At 37.4% G+C, this 22,859-nt stretch overlaps 1 protein-coding gene across 2 annotated transcripts; it reads left to right on the top strand.

Moving 5' to 3' along the window:
- The first annotated feature begins 5,647 nt into the window (after positions 1-5,647).
- Positions 5,648-17,742, top strand: LOC118575674 (protein ZNF738-like). Of its 2 annotated transcripts, none has more exons than XM_036176121.1 (4): positions 5,648-5,685; positions 10,627-10,753; positions 11,258-11,332; positions 17,690-17,742. In XM_036176121.1, exons 1-4 carry the CDS (start codon positions 5,680-5,682, stop codon positions 17,731-17,733), a joined length of 252 nt encoding a protein of 83 aa, XP_036032014.1. In that variant the 5' UTR covers positions 5,648-5,679; the 3' UTR covers positions 17,734-17,742. The 2 variants fall into 2 exon arrangements, with proteins under 2 accessions (XP_036032014.1, XP_036032013.1); XM_036176120.1 differs by lacking the exon at positions 5,648-5,685 and adding an exon at positions 8,506-8,532.
- Positions 17,743-22,859: the final 5,117 nt, after the last annotated feature.

A 22,859-nucleotide genomic window follows, 5' to 3' on the forward strand; every position in this document is an offset into this window, starting at 1 on the left:
GCTGGAGCAGATTCTTACATTTTTGCAATTTCTTAGCCAGGAGAAGCAGAGCTTTGCTAGGAAACACCCTTACATGGGGTCTGAGTGAAGCTCAGCTTTAGTGGCTCTCCAGGAGAGGAGCACAATTGCTATATCCTGCAGGGAGACAATCCCTCATCACACCAGGTATAGCATGACTTTCCTGAACAGTCAGGGTACCCTGACTTTCTTGAAGAGTCAGGATACCCTTCCCTTCTGAAGCAGTTCCAGGCCTGACTTTCCTGAGAAGTCAGAAAAACTTCTCTCCAGGGGTGAAATGTCTCCTTGCAGTTTCAGCCAAGAGAGCTGTGCTAAACAGTTCCAGGTGTCTAAGACACCTTCAGGGCAGACCTATTGTTCTGAGTAGCTTGAGGTTTCCAGGATACCTTGCCCTCCAGGGCTGAACTGTCTACTTGCAGTTCCAGCTCTCAGGGTGGTTCTAAGCACTTTAAGGTGTTTTCTTTTTCTTTTTCTTTTTCTTCCTTCCTTTCTTTCTTTCTTTTTTTTGGTTTTTTTTTTTTTTTGGTTTTTCAAGACAGGGTTTCTCTGTGTAGCTTTGCACCTTTCCTGGAACTTACTTGGTAGCCCAGTCTGGCCTCAAACTCACAGAGATCTGCCTGGCTCTCCCTCCCAAGTGCTGGGATTACAGGCATGCGCCACCACCACCTGGTTCAAGGTGTTTTCTGACTCCCAAGTAGTCAGAACACCTTTCCTCAGAGTTGGAAAACTCACATTTTGGTGTCAAAATCTGGGACCAAACCCAGAGTTGTTGCAACCAATTTAGTTACAAATACATTTTAATGATGTGAGTTTTAAAATACTTAATAGAGAACATAAAAATCTTTAAATACTTCATGTGTGTATCCAAAGAAACATTTTTATCTATGTGGAAGATATGTAATAATTTAAGTGAGTCAGTAATCAACTGCATATTTCACAATAAAATTAATGTGCTTTGAATATGTATACATTATTTAAAGTTCCATGCATCGTCATGTCCTCATCTGTTATGCATTTGGCACTTCATCCCAAAGTATCATCTTCTAAGGCAATTATCCAGAGATGCCAGTTAATGTAATAGCAGTGAGATTTGTTTTGTGGGGTCTACTTTTGTCCAACTTCATATGGTAATCAACATAACATTACAGACTTGCACAAGAAAGACATTACCACTACTGCTGCCTCATTGATGTTCAAATAAGATTAGTTGTAATTTTAAATCAATAAAATACCATCTTTTCAGATGTTAAACATATTTCCTTTGAAAAATATTGCTAAGTAGGTGAAATTGAATGATAAATCCTATTTGTAAATGAAAATAATATATTGTCACCTCTTCTGTTTTGTCTTTTTATTGCATGTTGAATTATTTAGTTTATTCTGAGGCCCAAACATTTATTCACAGCACTTTCGCAGACCAACAAGTGAAGGTGAGAAAATAGTTTGATTGTCAGTAATTAGTCATTGATACTCATAAATTCATAATCTCAATTGGGCTTAGACTTGCATGCCTGTCATGCCAGCATTTGGGGGAGGGTAGCATGCCACTCTCTTAGTTTGGAGTTAGCTTTGTCCATATAGTGAGTTCCAGGAAACCCAGGGATATGTAGAGATACCCTATCTCCAAAAACTTCCAAAAAGAAAAATAGTATCTCAAATTATGGAAGTTATCCTAATATAATCTGACTGGACTCTTACTGGTTTCAACCAACACTTTTGCTATTTTTACTCATGTTAAGGTAGTAAACTTTGTTAACAATGAAAATATGACACAGTGTGGAGAGTCTTTTTAGAGAGGTATAGAAAGTCAATGAATCCTTTGAAAACCATATGGGGACTTTCATCACATTTAAAAGATAGAGAAGACAAAAGGAACAATGGGGCATACCATCACTGGTATTTTAGTGACATATTTGGGAACTGGAGAGTTTTCTCAATATTACTGTTCTTTGGTACCACAGTTCGATTTATAGCATCTACCTCAAATGGCTCAGAACTACTTGTATATGCAGATCCAAGAGATCTGATGCTTTCTTCTGGTGTCCTAGAGCACACGATATGCAAAGGATAAAAAGACAGATATTTATGTGTGTCCATATTTAAAAGAATGTTTTCTTCATGTTTAAGTTATTTTCAAGAGTGTCTGTTTCTCAGTGCTTGTAGTAACAGACAGTTGTGAGCTGTCGCTTGGTTGTTGGGAATCAAAGTCAGGCCCCTGTGGATTAGCAGTCAATACTCACAAGTGTTGAGCAAACTATTTATCCTCATGAACATTTCATTACAACAGTAAGATGTGAATGGACAATCCTGAATCCATCTTTACTCAGGCCTGATGATCCAGAAGAGATACAAGCTGATAGCAACATTAACTCATTTAGATTGCATGCTTAAATAAGTTTCTGTAGTTAGAGTTTTCCTGCCTGGCCCACAGTCAGAACAAATCTCACTCACCTGCCAGGCTCATAGATGATCAGAACCAACCAAGTAAACACACAGAAACTTACATTGTTTACAAACTGTATGGCCATGGCAGGCTTCTTGTTATCTAATTTTTCTATCTTAAATTAACCCATTTCTATTAATCTCTACTTTGCCACGTGACTCATGGCTTCCCATTGCCTTACATCCTTTTTGTCATAGCGGTGGTTGGCAGTGTTTGTTTCCCCAGCCCTCCACCTCCCAGAATTCTTTTTTCTCTTGTTCCACCTGTACTTCCTGCCTGGCCACTGGCCAATCAGAATTTTTTTTACCCAGAGCGATATCCACAGCAAGTTTCCATGCCTAAATTTCCACAAAGTGAGAGAAGAGTACAAAATGATCAGGAGTGGAAAAGACAATCCAAGTTCTTTAAAAGTAGCTGACAGCTTGACCAAAGCCAAAAGATTGAGTTTATCACCATTGTCATAAATGTGCAGTGATGAAAGCTGACAAGGATATATGTCATGTGTACTCTTTCTGGAATTTATACCTCCTATACAGAGACAAAGAGAACTTGCAGGTATAAAAACTGATCTGACTGAAGGAGATCACACTTTGCTTCCCTGATGCCCAAAAATCCTTCAGTTAGAAAACTGTTTTTGTTGTGAATTCAGATGACATCCAGGTTGTCAGGAGATCCTGAGACTTAAACAGAAGTCTCTTTAAGAGTGAAACACTCAGGCATTTACAAAGAGCTTTAAAGTATGGAGGGATTATTAGGGAGGGAACTTTGGGTTTAAAAGCCAAAATATGAAATCCTCAGAGAACAATACTTGGTGTGTACCTGAGGAAAAGCTGATTCTTACTGTGCCCTCTTTATCCACCACACACCTGTGATGGGTTAGCCTTACTTTTTTCCTTTTTTTTTTTTGGCAACTACCTATACCTGTCAATGACAATAACCTGCTCTCCTCACTTTGCATCTCTCCTTAGACCTTAATGTGCCTCACTTTCCAAGCTGACATATTTGTAATCTTTCTGCTTGCATGTCAGGAAAAAGCATATGCTAAATTCGTTTATATCACTTTCTTTTTCTAACAGCTAGTGAAACAGTGGAAACGATGAACTTGTAATTTCCCTAGGAATCCCATTGTGGGAAAAGACTGAGTACTCAGGATTAAAATGTTTCTGGAAATATTTACTCCTTATCTGACCACATGGCTGGAGAGACAGTACCTGAAATATTTTACAGTTAAAACATACTTTAAAAAAAAGAAAAGGGGGAGTGCTGTGGATATCACTCTGTGTAAATAAAATGCTGACTGGCCAGGAAGGAAGTACAGGAAGGACAAGCAGAGAAGAGAATTCTGGGAACAACAAGGTTGAGGCATAGAGAGCTGCCAGACACTGCCATGACAAGTAAGATGAAAGGTACAGGTAAGCCACAAGCAATGTGGCAAGTTATAGATGAATAGAAATGGGTTAATTTAAGATAGAAGAAGTAGATAAAAACAAGCCTGCAACAGCCATACAGTTTTTAAATAATATAAGCGTCTGAGTGATTATTTTATATGGGGGTTGTGAGACCGCAGGGGCTTGGTGACACCTGGAGAGAAGATCTCCAACTACACCTATGCGTGAGTACCTACCATGTTTGTCCTTTTTGAGTCTAGGTGATTTTTTTTCTAGATCAATCCATTTTGTCAGGGACCAATATGTCAGGAACCAAAGATGAACCATGGAAAATACTAGCTAGGCCAGAGAACAAGTCAACAAGAGCAGTAACACCTGTATACTAACAAGAGGCCCTCAAAGATAAGAACATTCCATGGTCAGTTGCCATGACAACCAAACATAAAGAGCATTCCATGGTCAGGTAGCCTAGCAACAGAATAAATGGCCCCTGACCAGTGACCTTAGCCAACATCCTGCAGTTGCACAATCTTCACGTCTCCCTCGTCTTGCTCCCCTACATATTCTGCGCACCCTTCCCCCTTCCCTTCTTCCTGCCCCTTCCCCTTCCTATGCTACATAAGCCTTGCTGAGGAAAATAAAATTTGCAGCTTGATCAGAATCCTGTCTTGCTGTCATCTCTCATGTCCCCTGTTCCTTTCATTCGCTCCCACAGGTGGGTCGCCCCTGTTGAAACCCCGCTAGCTGGGGAACCATTTGCCTGTAAATCTCATGATGGCATTGTTTCTCTGCTGAATAGTACTCCATTGTATATATGTACCACATTTTCTTAATCCATTTGTGTTTTAATTTTACATATCAGCCATGGGTTACCCTGTCTTCCCCCGTCCCAAGCTCACCCCCACTTTCTCCCAGCGCCTCCCCCCATTCCCATCTCCTTCAGGGCAAAGACTCCTCTAGGGATTTAGTTCAACCTGGTGGATTCAGTACAGACAAGTCCAGACCCCTCCTTCCAGGCTGAGCAAAGTGTCCCCACATAAGCCCCAGGTTCCAAACAGGCAGCTCATGCACTAAGGACAGGTCCTGGTCTCACTGCCTGGGTGTCTCCCAAACAGTTCAAGCTATTCAATTCTCTCACTTATCCAGAAGGACTGATCCAGTTGGGGGCTCCACAGGTTTTGGTTCATAATTCATGTGTTTCCATTAGTTTGGCTATTTGTCCCTGTGCTTTTTCCAATCTTGCTCTCAACAGTTCTCGCTCATATAATTCCTCCTCTTTCTCACCAATTGGAATCCTGGAGCTGCATCTGGGACCTGACCAAGGATCTCTGTATCCACTTCCATCAGTTATTGGATGAGAGTTCTCTCAGGTTATTCTACTGCCTCCCTCAATTGTGTCTATTCCATTTTATAATTTTCTGTTTTGTGTCCCTCAAATTTACCTCTATGTTCATAAAATAGATGATCAATCTGCTCTGATTATTGATATTTTGGTTAGCTTATTTTTGCACAGAATTCTTTTTCCTCTAAACAGCTGTGATATCATCAAGCAGTTCTTTTAGGGTTCAGTGTGTGTTGTGTGGTTCCTCTCATGCAATGCCAGTTTTCCTATGAGTATGGATCTTGAGAACTTTATTAGACTTATTTACTGATCATGATGGGAGAGTGTGTGAAACACAGCCAAGATCAACTGAATTTCATAACTTATGCTGTCCTCTCTGTTTCTAATTGTTACATGATGAATTATGATCTAGATTGGAAGTCATCTTCAAAGACCTGAACCAAAATGGAGGATTTTCCACAAGTTAACAGATATTATAGATCACAACTATGCAGGTAAGCAGAGGGCTCCATAAGTACAATAATTCAACAGTATAGAATAGTGTATAGAGCTTCTGTTTTATTGATGTTGCATGTACACAGGTTTGTGTGGTGTGTGTGTTTCTGTGTTGTAGCACCTTGGTGCAGTGTGAGGGAGTTAGCTCTGTCTTTAGAAAACACTTGGTCCAAATGACACAAGTCTTTATCACATGTTAAGGAGAAGTACTGTTATGGAACAAGTTAAGTCAATCATACCTTGTTTTCTCTTAATTGTGTCTATTAAGTGTAGTAATTGAATACTAAGGTACAAGGCACTGGTAGGTTTCTACACTGAATTACGCACTTGAATAATGTAAAACTGCTCACTGCATACCTGCTTTACCATGTTTTTAATTTTAATCATGTGCAATCTTATTTACATGTAGGCATATGGGATTTTTTTAAATTAAAATTTCAAGTATAGTAAACCAAGTTTTTTGTTTCCAATGTACTGAAAATAAATTCAGATGACATTTTTTTTCCTATCCTCAGAGAAGTAATATTTGGAGCCATCAATAAAAAGAAACTTAATGGGAAAAGGGAGGAAGGATTTATGATGAATATATAGTTCCTGTCTTAGAAATGACTTCTAATTGCAGTCTGACCAATGTGGAGATTCCAGTTAATTAGTATAAAAAGACAGCATTTAACTAAAGCCTAGAGGAGCATATGTTTGTCATGCTCTCAGAGTGTTTCTCTGAATTACATCCATGAATGTAAATGTGTCTGTTTCAGGACAACACAGCCAGTCAAATTGTGCCAGATGTGTATTCTCCATGATCATAAAATAAAAATCCTTAGACTCTAGTGGTAAAAGCATGGTTAAAAAAGGTACCTTTTGATTGTCCAGGCAGATTTCTCTCCTAATCTCAGTGAGTCTCATGTTCCTACTGCAGGTGTGGAATTGATACAGTATACTCACAGACTAGATGACACCATGCATCTAATATCCACGTAATTCAGATACCAGATTTATCTTGTTGGAAGCTATTAGTCTGCATGAAGTTACCAAATAAATTACTCAGAAAACACAGGCAAATTATCATAGTAGTTTTGTTATGCTCACCATGAGTAAGGAGAAACACATTGTTTGTATTATTTGTCATCATTATGCTTTTGTCTATTTCTCTAAACTGAATTTAATTCTACACCGAGTTTTATTTTCTTCCTCTTACTCATGGTTCCAATCTGTTTTCTTTCTGCAGAGTGTTGACATAGATGTCTGCATGGTGGTGAGAGGTTTATTCATTTATAAAGGAGGTGGATATGCTGAAGAATTTTGTATTTGAAGAATGTCATTGCATCTTCTTCAGTTTAGGAGTAGTTTCTCTTTAATCCTACTTAGGACTTATAAAATTCTGACTTTCCTTCTAATGAGAGGAATTGGTGTTCATTAGAATTCAATTGAAAAAATATTCATAGGTTGTAGGAATTGAAAATTGAATATGGAAATTTGAACAACATTATGGAGTTCCTATTCATTCTTCATTTCTCATCAATGGTATACATGTCATACAGTCCTGATTCTAGGAAAGGCCTTATCTTAGTGCAAGAAACAGACAAAAAAAATCAAAAATTTTTTCTACTTATTTCCAAATATTAATGGGGTGTTTGAGTAATTACTATGCAACTATGTAGAAATCAAAGATAAACTGAGTATGAGTGCAGATTTCTATGTAGTCAATGTCACTTCCAGGGAGTGTTCCATGAATTCCTCTTATAGTTAAATTAATAAAGTCCTGTTTTGCAAAACTGCCTCAAGTAGGAGGTCATTTTGTAACCATCAATATATGTTAAAGTTGCCAAAAAATGTTGTTAAAAGATGGAATTCAGTGTTTTCCACTAAAATCTTAAGGTATTAGAGGGGTCTAAGAAACTCACATACTTTAAAAATACCACCTGTTTCTCGTGATTTTTATTCCTTTCTTCTTTTTTTCTTGCTTTCTTTTTTGATTTTTCAAGACAGGGTTTCTCTGTGTTGTTTTTGGCCCCTGTCCTGGAACTCACTTTGTGGACCAGGCTGTTCTTGGATACACAAGGATTCAGTAGCCTCTGCCTCCTGAATGCTGGGACTAAAGGCATGCACCACCAGCACCCATATCCTCATTTTTACTTTACAGTGATCCTAGGTGAATTGATGTTATTGTGAAAATAACTTTGCGAAAAGTTTTACTCATGGTTCTCATGGCAAATTTGCAGAGTCTTAATATTATAAATGTTATTATGGTAACCAATGAAAAAAGTCATTGGAGACTTTAGAGGGGAAAACATTGCCTTCATGCATCTTGGACACAAGCAACTAGAATTTTTTAACACAGTTGAAGAATTACTTTCATCTGAGATACCCCACAGATACTGTGTGTTATCCTCTATGGAAGCCTCATTTTAATCAGCATTAATCATCCACCTGAGAGAATGAGAATGTGAGTATACTGAATGCTTCTCAATGTCAGCTGTGCTCACCATCCATTTGAAATGCCCACCTGATTCTGCTTGCTCTAGCAAGTCAATTTAACCATGTTGCCAGGTCTGTACTAAAGTCACTCATGCTGACCAAACCGTCTACCTACCTGAATGCATGAAAGTAGAACATTCAGTTTTGTCTGCCTGTGGGAGCTCATGTTGTTCTACTCTGTTCCAGTAAAGTACAGAGAGTGAGCTTTTTGATCCTCCTTCCAGTCTCTTAGTGTGGTAGAAGGTATACAAGGCTTTTTTGTTGTTGTTGCTTTCAAATCCAGTATATTATTAAGAAAGTTAAATTTTGAGATAAAGTTTCCTGAGAGGATCCAGACAGAAGGGAAAAGAGAGATGGCTTTTTCTCAGGTAAATGTATGTATGGAGGTGAGATTTCTTGCCTGTTCTCCTACAAAAGCTTCTTTTGTGGTGATCCCAAACATTTACATTACCTCACAGTTTTTACAAGGATTTTTTTTTTCTATTTCTGATGCAGTTGTCAAGGTAAATTTTTTAAATGCATGTCACATGAGTGTTTGCTGCTTTCCACTGTTTTCTCACTTTATGTTTTCAAAACATATTCTCTGCATTAATACACAGTATATTCATTTGATATATAAATATATATGCATACACTTGTCTTACTGAAAATAGTATTGAGTCACCTCATATGAATGATAAAGAAGATATATTCCATGATGGCTTCTTTCAAATAGATACTAAGTATCTATTTGTTAATATAGACTGTACTGAGAAAGAGGCACTGTGAAAAAGGATGGAATGTCTTTCTGTCAATGGATAATGTTTAATGCAGTATTGCTATGAAAGTATACAGTGTTGTTTACTAAGATGAAGTGTTTAAATGAAATACAACTTCTAAATGGAATTTGCTAGTAAGACGTTCATATTATGTTATCCTATGAGGCTGCTTTTCTTCAGTTTTCTGGTCTTATTTTGTGAATTGATTCAAAGAGTCTATTCCATCATTTCTCTTTGCTACCTACTACCCTTACCGTGAACTTGCAATGCCCATTAGTTGTTCTGACATCTGCTTATAATCACTTCGTGGGAGCTGGTGCAATTTTACATACTGTGGTTATATAGTACATTTTTTAAAATAACATACTAATGAAGAACTGGTAGGCAAAGTGTACTTATATTCGTGTTCATTTCACAAATAGTCAAAAAGTCTCAACAATGAAAATTTAGGTGGTTGGAGATGAAGTGCCTTCATTAACAATCAAGAGTATTAAACTGGCTGCAGGGATGCCATTATTTAGATACACTATTTGCAAGTGAATCCAAAAGAAGCTTTTTCACTGTTTAAAATATACTTAAGAGAGAATCTAATCACTTGTCTCACTGCAAAACTGTAAAATGGTGGAATTTAAGAATGGATCATAGAAATTAAAGGGAATGCTTCTTTGGAGACACTGCTGTGGTATCAATTTCCTGCTGTGCCTGTAGACAAATATATTACTTACCCAGTGTGAGAAATACTTTTAGCTGTGGCTACCTCTCAGATTCTGTCTGCTGTTTCCAATACAGGTGTCAGTTATTTTTTAATTAACAATCTCAGGGAAATGGAATGAGAGGAATGGTCACTACAACTTTTTACTGCTGTGTTTAGACTCAATTTAAAATGTCTATTTACAGTATAAAGCAGGGTGCAGAAGCCACATATCCAGGTTTTATGGATTTCCATGATCTGAAGGAATAATGGACTCACCCAAAGCAGGAAAGGAGAAACTAAGTTTTGACCTGTCAGTAAAAATTCATGGTTTCTGCACCTCTGGTGTGGCAAAAGCCATCAATTGGGGTCTCTGAGTGTGGTAACATGGAATGCAGGTGCTGCTGCCTTTGCACACAGAATAGCATCAGAAAGCTGAAACTGCCGAATAAACTTCCTGACAGAATCCATAAGAAAGGGGAAGGATAGATGGCTTGTTCTCGGGTAAATGTAGGCATAAAGATGGGACAGGTTGAAGACATTCTATACATAAATGCTTCATCTGGAGAGCTCTCAACCTTCATAATAGTCCCTCATTCTGGAAAACCATGGTTTTTATATTTCAATATAAATTCTTTATTATTTATGTTCTACATCCTGCTTTCCACTCTTTCTTGCCTCTTTTAGTTTCCAGTATGACTTTTCTACATGAGTTCATGATCTGAAATATTTTAAAAAATTATGCTATTATAGACAAATATTGAAACTGAATTCCTACTGAGGACAATTTCAGACATTATTTATCTTGGATAAAAGAAAAATATTTCATTGTATGTTTATATCATGGGCATTTTGATCTCATTAAAAAGTAACAACACCCTCCCTATTAATATATAACTTAAAAATTGCAGATTGGTTACTGATAACAGAGAGTTCTTTAGTTAAATGTTCTTTTTCTGGGGCAAAAAAGACTCAAATCATCATAACAAAGGAAAATTGAATTTTCACATCAGAGTCCATTGACATTCAAGGATGTGGCCATCAATTTCTCCAAGGAGGAATGTGAATGCCTGGATACATCTCAGAGGGATTTGTACAGAGAGGTCACGTTGGAGAACTACAGCAACCTGGTTTCTGTAGGTGAGAATAAATTCTTTCATAATTGCTGCTTAGACCTAGGAATGTCTAGTAACTTATATTAATACTTGAATTGTTTTCTATCAGTGAATCCCATCTTCCAATTATTACTAGATATTGGTGAGTGTAATATTTATTGAAAATTTTCTTATTCTAACTGGTCTATTAATTTAGCAAATGCTCCCTTCAATCCCAAATTGGGTTTTTTTTTTTTAGGCAGTCATTCAGTAGCAAAAAATGTGTGAATACAGTCTGATTTCCACAGTTTTATTTATGTAATGGGGTAATATAAGAAAAGGTAAATGCATTAAACACAATTAAAATTATGGGTTTCTTAAAAGCCTAAAACACCTGTCAAGTATGTACTAATAAGACTTCACTACTGAGTATTACCTTATGTAACTTCATATCCACTGTGTACAAACCACTGTTAAAATCCACCTCTGGTTCCCATCATGTGAATAAATTATCATATCTAATTCACAGTCCTCTCTGTATCAAAACCAGAGCTAGTCACCTGCCTGGAACAGAATAAAGAACCCTGGATTGTGAACACAGAAGAAGTAGAAGGCAGAGATTCAGGTAAGGTGGAAGAAAACAATGGTTATATGTCGAGTACAAAACAAGAAGCAAACCGTAACTGCAGTGGGATTACCACAGCTCCTCACTAGAAGCAAAGGCTAAGAATTTCTTTTACAATAGTACACTAGGATATAGCACATAGAAAATTTTACATAATTTCCCCTCATTTCATTAAAATAGTATTAGAAGAAATTTAGTATGCCAATAGCAATTTTATAATGTGTGTGGGACTTTATTTTGTGTTCCAATAAATGTCCTAAATTTTCTCCAGTATGTCAGTGATGTGGGGTTTTTCTGTTTTTCTTTTTAACATTTTTACATTATATTTAGATTAATATATTTTTCTTTCTTTTACCTTCTTTCATACCATCCTTGTACCACACCAATCTAATGTCATAATTTCTGCACCACATCTCTATCAAAGGAAATACAGAAAATTCATAAAAACCAAAGAATATTTGGGGTGACCAACTGTTTCTGAACATAAGACTTTGAATGTGATTGATATACCCTGTTATTACTCAATTGAAAAATAGATTTTCTTACTTCTTGAAGCTAGGGACTGCACATATGTTCTTCTCACAAAGTTGTGATATGGGGTCCACTTTCCATTTTATGAGATGGTATTTTGCCTGTAGTATTGGGCTTTTGTAGGTTTTAGACTTGCTGTCACAGTCTTGGTGATAGAATGCCCATTGTTCCTATAATGTTTGTAAACCTCTTCTTCCCTAGAGTCATTTACCATTTGTTGGTCTTTATGTTCTCTCTGCCATCATTTATTCATAGGTGTCTGAACAATGATGCAAGAGTTAAGATAAAGGAATCCTAGGTAGGGCTTAATTCTTCAAAATCTCCATATTAAGCTTCTCTATTGAATGGTGAGTAATATGTTAATCCATGGCTATAACATTATAGCAATAGTTAAATGCCATGTTCATTAAGCAGAATAATAATAATTTGTTTTTATCTAGGGCTTATGACCAATTTGGACTCAGTTTCTTGGCTGCAATAATAGTTTCAGCATTATTCTGTGGAAAAAACCCTCCATTTCCATTGTGCAACAAGCCTCCAAATTATATAAAGTGGGATTTCATCTGATTATGACAAAACTAATACCTGGAAGAAGCCAAGGGCCTTCCAGAAGTCAAGCTGAGGCTCAGGAAACCTTGGAAATCTTTGGCTTTTGATTATTAGCCATTTCCTGCTATGAATTTCTAATGTTCCATTGTACCTTTTCCATCATTTATTGGGCAACATTTCCCATCTCCTAATGGAATATTTAGATAACCTTCTGCACTGACAATGTGCACTACCAGAACCCCAGCTCAAGCCTCCCTGTAATTCGTGTCATTAGCAGCATCTGACCAGGACCATCCCCAAAGGGAAAAAAGTATCTTATTAGAGATAGCTCTGTACTATCTGAGAACAGACTTAAGTATCCAAGGCCAAATGAAACAACACCTGTATTCTAAGTCAACTGGCTAGGTTTAATTCTTTTGCAATATAGTGTGAGAAGTCCTTTACTACAGCCTTACTAACAGTATAGACTTCTACCTTCTTACATACTCACCTCTATGAATGTCGACTGAGCACATAGATCTCCTTCTTGATATTCTAATTGATCACTTGCTCTAAATAGTACTCTTCCTTAACCACTCCTGTTTTGGGTTGTAAAAGAACGCTTGGCAGTCACTGCCTGAGGAAAAGTCTTACCTGCCTTGTGGACCCCATAGAAATTCAGGCTAGATGGCCTTACTTGGGCAGATTGCTATGACTTGGGTTTATATCTGAGCATCTCAGTGACTGAGGGGAAACTGAGGTATAAGGAGAATGAATGAAGAGAGGATATTGAGGATTTTGACTGTAGAGGATTTTAACAAGAGAACTTGAGTATAAGATGGAAGATGAGGAAGAGCCAGATAGGAAAGTACTAGATGGTTAAGAATGAGATGAGAAGGACCTAGATAAAGCAGAATTAAGATGAGAGAATTAATATAAATCTTAGAGCAGACAGCAGATAAAGGTAGAGACAAATCAAGCAAGAAAGGAAATATGCTTGAGTACAAAACTGTAGTTGTATATATAGGAATTTATCCAGGAGGAATAAAGTAGATGGACATAGAGCTTGGTGTACTTAGATTCTTTTCCTGAAAATAATTCTCACCATTTGTAGTTTCTCTTCTGGGCCTTTGAGAAGTATATTACTAATACTGTTCCTATAATAATATATAAGACCATTGCCTCAACCTAGCAACCTAAACTAAATAGAAAACATAGAGGACCAAAATCTTAAAAGTGAAAATCCACAAATTTGAGAAAAGGAACAGTATTTGTATTTCTGGTTTAAGCCACTTAGAAAATTTTTTTCAGTTCCATTCATTTACCTACACTATGTATACTATCAAAAACAAATGGATGGATTTCTTAGCATATAACCTAACAAAAATAAATCAAATGACATAAATAATTTATCATGTCACCTGTTCTGAAATTGAATGGAAGGAACAAAAAAAAAAAAAAACAACCAAAAAACCTCAAGAAAGCCAGATGGATTCAGAAAAAAATCCCACCGGACAATTAAAGAAACACTAAAACCAATACATTTCCAATTATATGATCTCCTGCTCCCTTAAGCTTTCTTTCTCTCAAATCTTGCCTTTCATTACTCCCACTGTCGTCCAGGTTGTTCATGTAGATCTCATCCATTTCTCTGTCATTGGGTGATCCTTGGGTCTTTCCTAGGGTCCCGTTTTCTAGGTAGCCTCCCTGGAGTTGTGAGCCTCAGTCTAGTCATCTTTGTTTTACATCTAGTGTCCTCCTATGAGTCAGTACATACCATGTTTGTTCTTCTGATCTGGGTTACCTCACTCATGATGATTTTTTTGTAGATCCATCCATTTGCCTGCAAACCTCAGGATGCCATTGTTTTTCTCTGCTGAGTAGTGCTCCATTGTGTATATGTACTATATTTTCTTTATCCATTCTTCAGTTGAAGGGCATCTAGGTTGTCTCCAGATTCTGGCTATTACAAACAATGTTGATATGAACATAGCTGAGCAAATTCCCTTGTGGTATGATTGAGCATTCCTTGAGTATATGCCCAAGAGTGCTACAGCTGGGTCTTGGGGGAGATGGATTCCCAATTTTCTAAAGAAGCGCCATATTGATTTCCAAAGTGGCTGTACAAGCTTGCATTCCCACCAGCAGTGGAGGAGAGTTCCCCTTGCTCCACATCCTCTCCAGCATAAGCTGTCTTCTGTGTTTTTGATCTTTGCAAATCTGACAGGTGTAAGGTGATATCTCACAGTTGTTTTGATTTCCATTTCCTGGATAATTAGGGATGTTGAGCAATTCCTTAAATGTCTTTTAGCCATTTGAACTTCCTCTGTGGAGAATTCTCTGTTTAGTTCTACAGTCCATTTCTTAATTGGACTGTTGGGCATTTTGATGTCTAATTTCTTGAGTTCTTTATATATTCTATATATCAGCGCTCTGTCAGATTTGTGGTTGGTGAAGAACTTTTCCCATTCTGTAGGCTGTTGCTTTGTCTTGTTGACTGTGTCCTTTGCTCTACAAAAGCTTCTCAGTTTCAACAGGTCCCATTGATTGATTGTTTCTCTCAGTGTCTGTGCTACTGGTGTTATATTTAGAAAGTGATCTCTGGTGCCAAAGCATTCAAGAGTACTTCCTATTTTCCCTTCTATCAGGTTCAGATTAACTGGATTTATATTGAGGTCTTTGATCCACTTGGACTTAAGTTTTATGCATGGTGACAGATATGGATCTATTTGTAGCCTTATACACATTGACATCCAATTTTGCCAGCACCATTTGTTGAAGATGCTTTTTTTTCCATTGTACACTTTTGGCTTCTTTGTCAAAAATTATATGTTCAGATATGACAAAATGGAAATTTTCAATTTCAAGAACACCTCAAATTAATTATCTACTAGGATCAAGGTTGCTTCCCCCAAGAGATGCTAGTGGGAATCAACATAAGTAAATCAATACATATAATACATTAGAGCAGAGTATAAGACAGAGTCCTAATGATCTCATCTTTAAATGCAAAAAAGGCTGTGACAAAATACAATATCCCTTTATTACAAATATTCAACAGCAGGGACTTATCTACATTTAATAGATTAATTTTATTGTAAGTATTTACCAACATAATCATTTTAAATGGAGAAAACTGAAAACAGTTCTTCTATAATTGGAAAATAAAGGATACCCACTCTCTGTATAACTGTTCTATGTTCTTCTTGATGTTTAAATGTCAGTCTATGAAAATAGGAAGTTCAAGGGGATACATATAGGAAAGAAAGAAGTCATAGTATCCTCATTACACTTAATATTTATTTTATACCAGAAACTTTAAATCAAGATTCTTATGTTTTGTGCTAAGGATGTTGCTAATCTCTGTTTTTTGGTGTGGTACTGTCAACCTGGAAGTCAGTACTTCCTTTATGTTTTACATATTTATGTGTTGTAGAATTACAGAAAAATATAAAATAACGTTTTCTTGAGGAATTAACAGACAACCTTGGTGTTATTTGTCCCTCAACCTTCCTTCACCATTTCTACCAACTTTTCTTCCATTATAACTGAAGAACCAACCTGAATATTTGTTTCCCAGTTAATAGTGTCCCTATATCACAAACCACTAATCAAAGAGCTAAGGACACCTAGTGAATGGTGTGACAAGTAAAATGATAATCTGTCATGGGTTATCCCCATTGCTGCTTGTCTGATGCAAAATGGTTACACAAGAAATGATATAATCATTAACAATGAAGCTGGACTAACACTTTGAAATGATATATATAGTTTATATGTATTTGAAAAAGTATATATATTTATAACAATAACATTATCAACTGGGGGTTTTACTATTTATTGGGAGATATGAGAAGAGTTAGAGGAAAAGTGACTGTGATAAGCTTAAAATAAAATGGTATAGTTATGTTTAAATTAAATTTATATTTACAAAAATTGTGTATTTCACATATATATTCTGAGTTCTGATATTTTGCCTTGAAATAGAGTACTACATTGCAGTCTACTTTGAAAATATAAATTTTATTGTGTCGGTCTTTTATCAATTTGTTGTTTTTTGTGACAGAATTTTTCTATGTAACTGCCGAGGGTGTCCTGGAACTTGCTCTGTAGTTTAGGCTGGCCTCAAACTCAAAGAGATTTACCAGCCTCTGCCTCCTGAGTGCTGGGACTAAAAGCATGGGCAACTGTTGCCCAGCTTGCTTTTTTGTGTGTGTTTGATTCCAAACATATTAGAGATCTAAGAATCTTTGAAAAAAATCATAGATTACTATGCACTCTGGCCATTATTCATATTCTGCATTTAAGTCAGTGAAGAGCACTTTAAGAAAAAGCCAGACTATGATTCCCATTGATGGGACATCTGGGATGGTTCTGTCAGTTAGTTCTGCTAGGACAGGAGATACTGAGGCCAAGATCATGGTTTGCTTTGCTGACAATTACTGTTACAGTGGAAAAATATATCCATCTCGATGTCACACAAGGCCACATTTGCTCCATTGGCACTCTTTCTTTCCTAGACATATAATTTATTTTTCTCACTTATCTCCTTTTTTGAGACAGGGTCTGTAACCACATATCCCTGATTTTCCTGAAACTAAATATGTAGATCAGGCTAGCCTTGTAACCATAGAGATCCACCAGCCACTGGCTTCCAAATGCTGAGATGAAAGGCCAGTCTTTTATAAATTCAAGATATACTTAGGCATTTGAAGAAATAAAGTCCTAAAGAATTATCATTGTGATTGAGGAGATTTTGAAACATTCTCTCCTAAGGTCCATAAAGGTCTGTGGACCTGACAGACATATATGTTTTTCATGATCATTTTATTGTTTACTCCTTGAATAACTACATATTAGTATACATTAATGAATATTAATCATGGAAAATCTATTTATGATATTTTTTCATTTCTATCATTTTATCATTTATGTATTTGGAAATATCCGTTTGTTTTGATCTAAACTGATAATACAATTTCCAAGTGAACAGAATATTTTTAAGAATGGCTAATAGTTACATTTCATATTCTAAGAATTTTGTTTACAGTTTTTGGTTACATGACATGCTTAAAGAGGATCTTTTCAAATTTTACATATTATAAAATAGAAGTTCATGAAATGACCTTGTCCATGTTCATCAGTTTTGTATTTTGATTCCTTATGGAAGAAGTGCTGAAGATTTGTGTTTCATCTCTTTGCTACTTCCTTCATATTGGTGTCATTTTATGTAAAATTTCTATGATACTTTTGTCTAATTCTACACATTTAGACAATAGTTCCCTTCATTTCTTCCAGCTCTGTTTCGTTATCCCATTCATGAGTTGTTCCCAAAAGAGTGAACACAGGATCCTTGCCAAAGAAAAATATCAGAACAGTTTGGATGTAATGTCCTTGGTGAATTACACATAAGGAAGTCTGGGCATGTAGATCAGGCAATGAAGAACCTGAATCATGTGCTGATAGAAATGATCTTTATGCAGCCCTCATCACTGGCATTCCAGATAGAAAAAATGAAGAAGTTCCAGCTTCTCCTCAAAAAGCTCATTCTGCATCATTTTCCTTCAGATGCTGCAATTTCTGTTCAAATACTCAAAATGACTCAAGCCACACTGAAGGGAAACAACCAAAATACAAAGCATGCAGACACTATTTCACTCATCCTTCAAAATTTGAGGGGAATCCCAGATTCAGTATTGGACAAAAATATAAGAAATTTGGGAGGAGTTACAGGAGATGTTCAGACCTCTTTAAAATTAATGCGGTTCATACTGGAGGAAAAATATGCAAATGTAAAATATGGGGAAAGTTTTTTTCTAAGTTATCAGTACTTAAGGAGCATTACAAAATCCATATGATAAAAGAATCATACAAATGTCCAGAGCATGACTTGTTCCTTTCAAATACAGCTCATTGTAAAATTCACAGTGAAAAGAATGCTTTCAAATATACAGAGTATGGCAAGTCCTATGTCCATGGCTTTTCTGTTCATCTTCCTCAGAGAAAAACATTTCAAGTGTGCAACATGTGGCAATTCTTTCACTCAGAGTTCAACACTTTATTTTCATCAGAGGATACATACTGGAGAGAAACCTCATACATTTAAAGAATGTGGCAAGTCATTTAACAAGGCCTCAAATTTTAAAGTTCATCAGGGGATCCATATTGGAGATAAATCTTTCAAATGTAATATATGTGACAAGTTCTTTACTCAGAGATCAACACTACATGTTCATAAAAGAATACACACTGGATTGAAGCCTTACAAATGTATAGAATGTGGAATGTCCTTTACCAGAGGCTCAACACTTAAAGTTCATCAAAGATTACACACTGGGGTGAAACCTAATAAATGTAATGTATGTGTAAAGTCCTTTAACGATAGCTCAAAACTTAAAGTTCATCAAAGAATACACACTGGAGAAAAACCTTACAAATGTTCAGATTGTGGCAAATCCTTTACTAAGAGCTCAAACCTTCATGTTCATCAAAGAATTCACACTGGAGAGAAACCTTATAAATGTTCATATTGTGGCAAGTCCTTTACTCAGAGCTCAAGCCTTCATGTACATCAAAGAACACACACTGGAGTGAAACCTTATAAATGTTCATATTGTGGCAAGTCCTTTACTAAGAGCTCAAAACTTGATGTTCATCAAAGAACACATACTGGAGTAAAACCTTACAAATGTAATGTATGTGTAAAGTCATTCATTGTAGGCTCAAAACTTAAAGTTCATCAAAGAATACACACTGGAGGAAAACCTTACAAATGTTCATATTGTGGCAAGTTTTTCACTCAGAGCTCAGACCTTCATGTTCATCAAAGAACACACACTGGAGTGAAACCTTATAAATGTTCATTTTGTGGCAAGTCCTTTATTCAGAGCTCAAACCTTCATGTTCATCAAAGAACACATACTGGAGAGAAATCTTATAAATATTCAGATTGTGGCAAGTCCTTTACTCAGAGCTCAAAGCTTAATGTTCATCTAAGAACACACACTGGAGAGAAACCTTATAAATGTTCAGATTGTGGCAAGTCCTTTGCTAAGAGCTCCAACCTTCATGTTCATCAAAGAACACACACTAGAGTGAAACCTTATAAATGTTCAGTTTGTGGCAAGTCCTTTATTAAGAGCTCAAACCTTCATGTTCATCAAAGAATACACACTAGATGGAAAATTTACAAATGTTCAGATTGTGGAAAGTACTTTACTTATAGCTCAAGTTTTCATATTCATCAAAGAACACACACTGGAGAGAAACCTTTTACATGTTCAGATTGTGGCAAGTCCTTTACTAAGAGCTTACATCTTAATGTTCATCAAAGAACACACACTGGAGTAAAATCTTACAAATGTAATATATGTGGAAAGTCCTTCATTGTACGCTCAAAACTTAAAGTTCATCAAAGAATACACACTGGAGAGAAACCTTATAAATGTTCAGATTGTGGCAAGTCCTTTACTCAGAGCTCAGAACTTCATGTTCATCAAAGAAGACACACTGGAGAAGAACCTTATAAATGTTCATATTGTGGCAAGTCCTTTACTCAGAGCTCAGAACTTAATGTTAATCAAAGAACACATACTGGAGTGAAACCTTATAAATGTTCAGATTGTGGCAAGTCCTTTACTCAGAGCTCAAACCTTCATGTTCATCAAAGAACACACACTGGAGTGAAACCTTGTAGAGAGCTGCGCACAGCCACATCCATAAGATGGCGCCAGCTTCCGCCCCCACCTTCCCAATGGTGAGTTCTCTCAGGAGTAAACAACTCCATATTTGGCTTGGTCCTAGGATCTGGCTTGCTTCCGTGAACCTGGACCTATCTGCAGTGCCCACGTGGCAGGCTGGGGTTGGCCACCCAGAGACTATTAAGGTCGTGGGCGGGCCTTCCCCCGGGGTCAGAAGATTGTTCAAGGTTCCTGAGTAAACTGCTGAAAGAAGAGCTCGGTGTTGCGTCTTCCTTGCTGGTCGAGGTGGTCGTGACAAGTGGTGGCCCGTACGGGCAACTTCACTACTTTCAAGGAGGGCTCAGAACTTTCTGCAGTCAGGGCAATGCACTGGTAAGTTCCAAGGTAAGGTGGGAATCTGCGACAAAAGCGGGGTTAAAGGAAATCCCAGGTAAATTGGGAACCTGCGACAAAAGCAGGGCTAAAAGACATCCCAAGCAAATTGGGAACCTGCGACAAAATCAGGGTTAAAGGAATTCCCGGGTGAATTGGGAACCCGTGACAAAAGCAGGAAGGTTTTTGCTCTTCTCTGTAGACAAAGAGAGAGCGGGACGAGCCAAAAGTGAAAGTGAAAGCTAGGAGTTTTTTGCTCTTCTCTGTAGGCAAAGAGAGAGTGAAAGTGAAACATTGTTTAAAAGGTTGAAAAGTTTTAGACATGGGCGCTTCTACTTTGCACCCAATTTTTTTGGCTCTTAATGAGCTGCTTAGATCTAGAGACCTAAAGGTTAAGAAAAAACACAAATGCTGGAACAAGCCTATGTAGATCTGGTCAAAATGCTTGAAGGGAGGGGGCTGTTTATAGCCCCTGAAAAGGTACAAAAGGACAAAATTATTAATTATTTAGGAGCAAAGGTTAATGAGAGATGTATCATCCCACAGAAAGTGATATTGAGAAAAGATAATTTACGAACCCTAAATGATTCTCAAAAATTGTTAGGAGATATAAATTGGATTAGATGTTATTTAAAGTTACCAAATTATGACTTAAAGACTCTTTACAACATCTTAAATGGGGATTCTGCATTAGATTCTCCGAGACAATTAACTGAGGAGGCATGGAAGGCTTTACAAAAGGTGGAAGAGAGGTTACAGGGTGCCTTCTTACAGAGGTTACAAGAAGGTAAAGACATTATCCTGTGTATCCTTCCTACCTATTACCAGCCCACCGGGTTGTTATGTCAGGATGGGCCATTATTCTGGATCTATTCCAAGATTTCACCAACTAAATCCATTGAACATTACCCTACTGCCGTGGCAAGCCCTTTTCCATGATTGGAATCCAACAATGCCTACAGTATTTGTGGTTCACTCCGGTTAACCATTATAGTGCCTCTACCAGCTGTTCATCAGGTTGTCAAACTCTCCGGTCCAATTACAATGCTAAATAACCGTGGAAAGAGACCAGAGGTCGTGCAGGAAGTCTTCAACGTACACTTCCGAATTGTGCTATCATCTTTCGACCACGTGGGATTTTTTCCCAAATACTGGGAACTCTTCTGTGAGGCATTTAGGCCACCCACTATGGATTTGTTGATCCTGAAGGAAAAACACAAACGACCTCGTGCCCCATGTCCAGCACAGGAATCGGGGGCCCACGCCAGAGCCCTGTTTAACCCATTTTACTTATTTTTTACCATTCCCTTTAGCTGTCCATGAGACTCATGAATGCCTATCTGCTGCAGAATGGGCCCTGAGCATCACAATTTAAAAAATTGATGGTAAATAAAGCAAGAGAAAGTCTTTCCTTTGGGGTATGGCTGCGGCCTATTTCCCCCTTTTTGTTTTTTGCAGGCATTCTTTTAATGGTGCGGTGAGCACGTTCCACAAATGCCTTGACCTTGGGAGATTGTAGGGCAAGCCATGTACAATTTGCACCTCCATCTGATGACAAAAGGAGGCAAACTGTTGTCCCATGTAGGCAAGGTCCATTGTCAGTCTTAAGTTGATGAGGTTTTCCCCAGGCCGCCCAGGCCTCCAAACCAATGGGCAATAACATTGCGTGCCTTTTCTCCAGTCAAAGGTGTGGCGTGCATGACGCCTGAGCAGGTGTCCACAGACACGTGCACATATTTTATGTGTCCAAATTCAGAGATGTGAGTCACATCCATTTGCCAAACCTTAAGCGGGAGTAGACCCCGGGGATTTACCCCAATACTGGGCAGATGTTGATAAACTACACATTGAGGGCAATCTAGAATCACTTGTTGAGCTGATGCTCGAGAAAGTTGAAACTTTTGTTGTAATGTTTTTGCATTGATGTGAAATGTTTCATGAAAGGTTCTGGCTATGTCTAAGACAGAGCTAATGAATATCCATTCCTTTCGAGTCCATTGATCTACTATATCATTACTTTTGCTCAGGGGCCCCTGGGCAGGCCTGTATGAGCTCTAATATGTTGGGGATAAAGCAGGACTTCCTATGCCAAATCAATTGTTGCAGTTGTTGAAACAAAATGCAGACGGACTGGAGCTTTTAACAGGTCCACCTACTTCCAAAATTTTGAGGGCATTAATATGTAAGCAGAGTCTGATATCAATTTAAAAGGAAAAGGACAAGCCTTAAAGCTTCAATCACTATCTTCAATTCTACAATCTGAGGGGAGCCAGGTTGAAATTGGTGTTGTACAGGCTCTTGTATATCTATCATGTATAGCCACATCCAGTCTTAGATCCATCTGTAAACACATTTAGGGCATTAAGGATGGGCTGCGATGACGTTATCCTAGGGAA

This window comes from Onychomys torridus, unplaced genomic scaffold (assembly GCF_903995425.1).
Source record: "Onychomys torridus unplaced genomic scaffold, mOncTor1.1, whole genome shotgun sequence".
NCBI lineage: Eukaryota > Metazoa > Chordata > Mammalia > Rodentia > Cricetidae > Onychomys > Onychomys torridus.

What these genes read in the sequence shown, in the direction of transcription:
- LOC118575674 (XM_036176120.1), top strand. An exon ending in CAGCAACCTGGTTTCTGTAG is followed by an intron (nt 10,754 to 11,257) that starts GTGAGAATAAAT and finishes TATCAAAACCAG; the next exon opens with AGCTAGTCACCTGCCTGGAA. An exon ending in AGTAGAAGGCAGAGATTCAG is followed by an intron (nt 11,333 to 17,689) that starts GTAAGGTGGAAG and finishes CATTTCTTCCAG; the next exon opens with CTCTGTTTCGTTATCCCATT.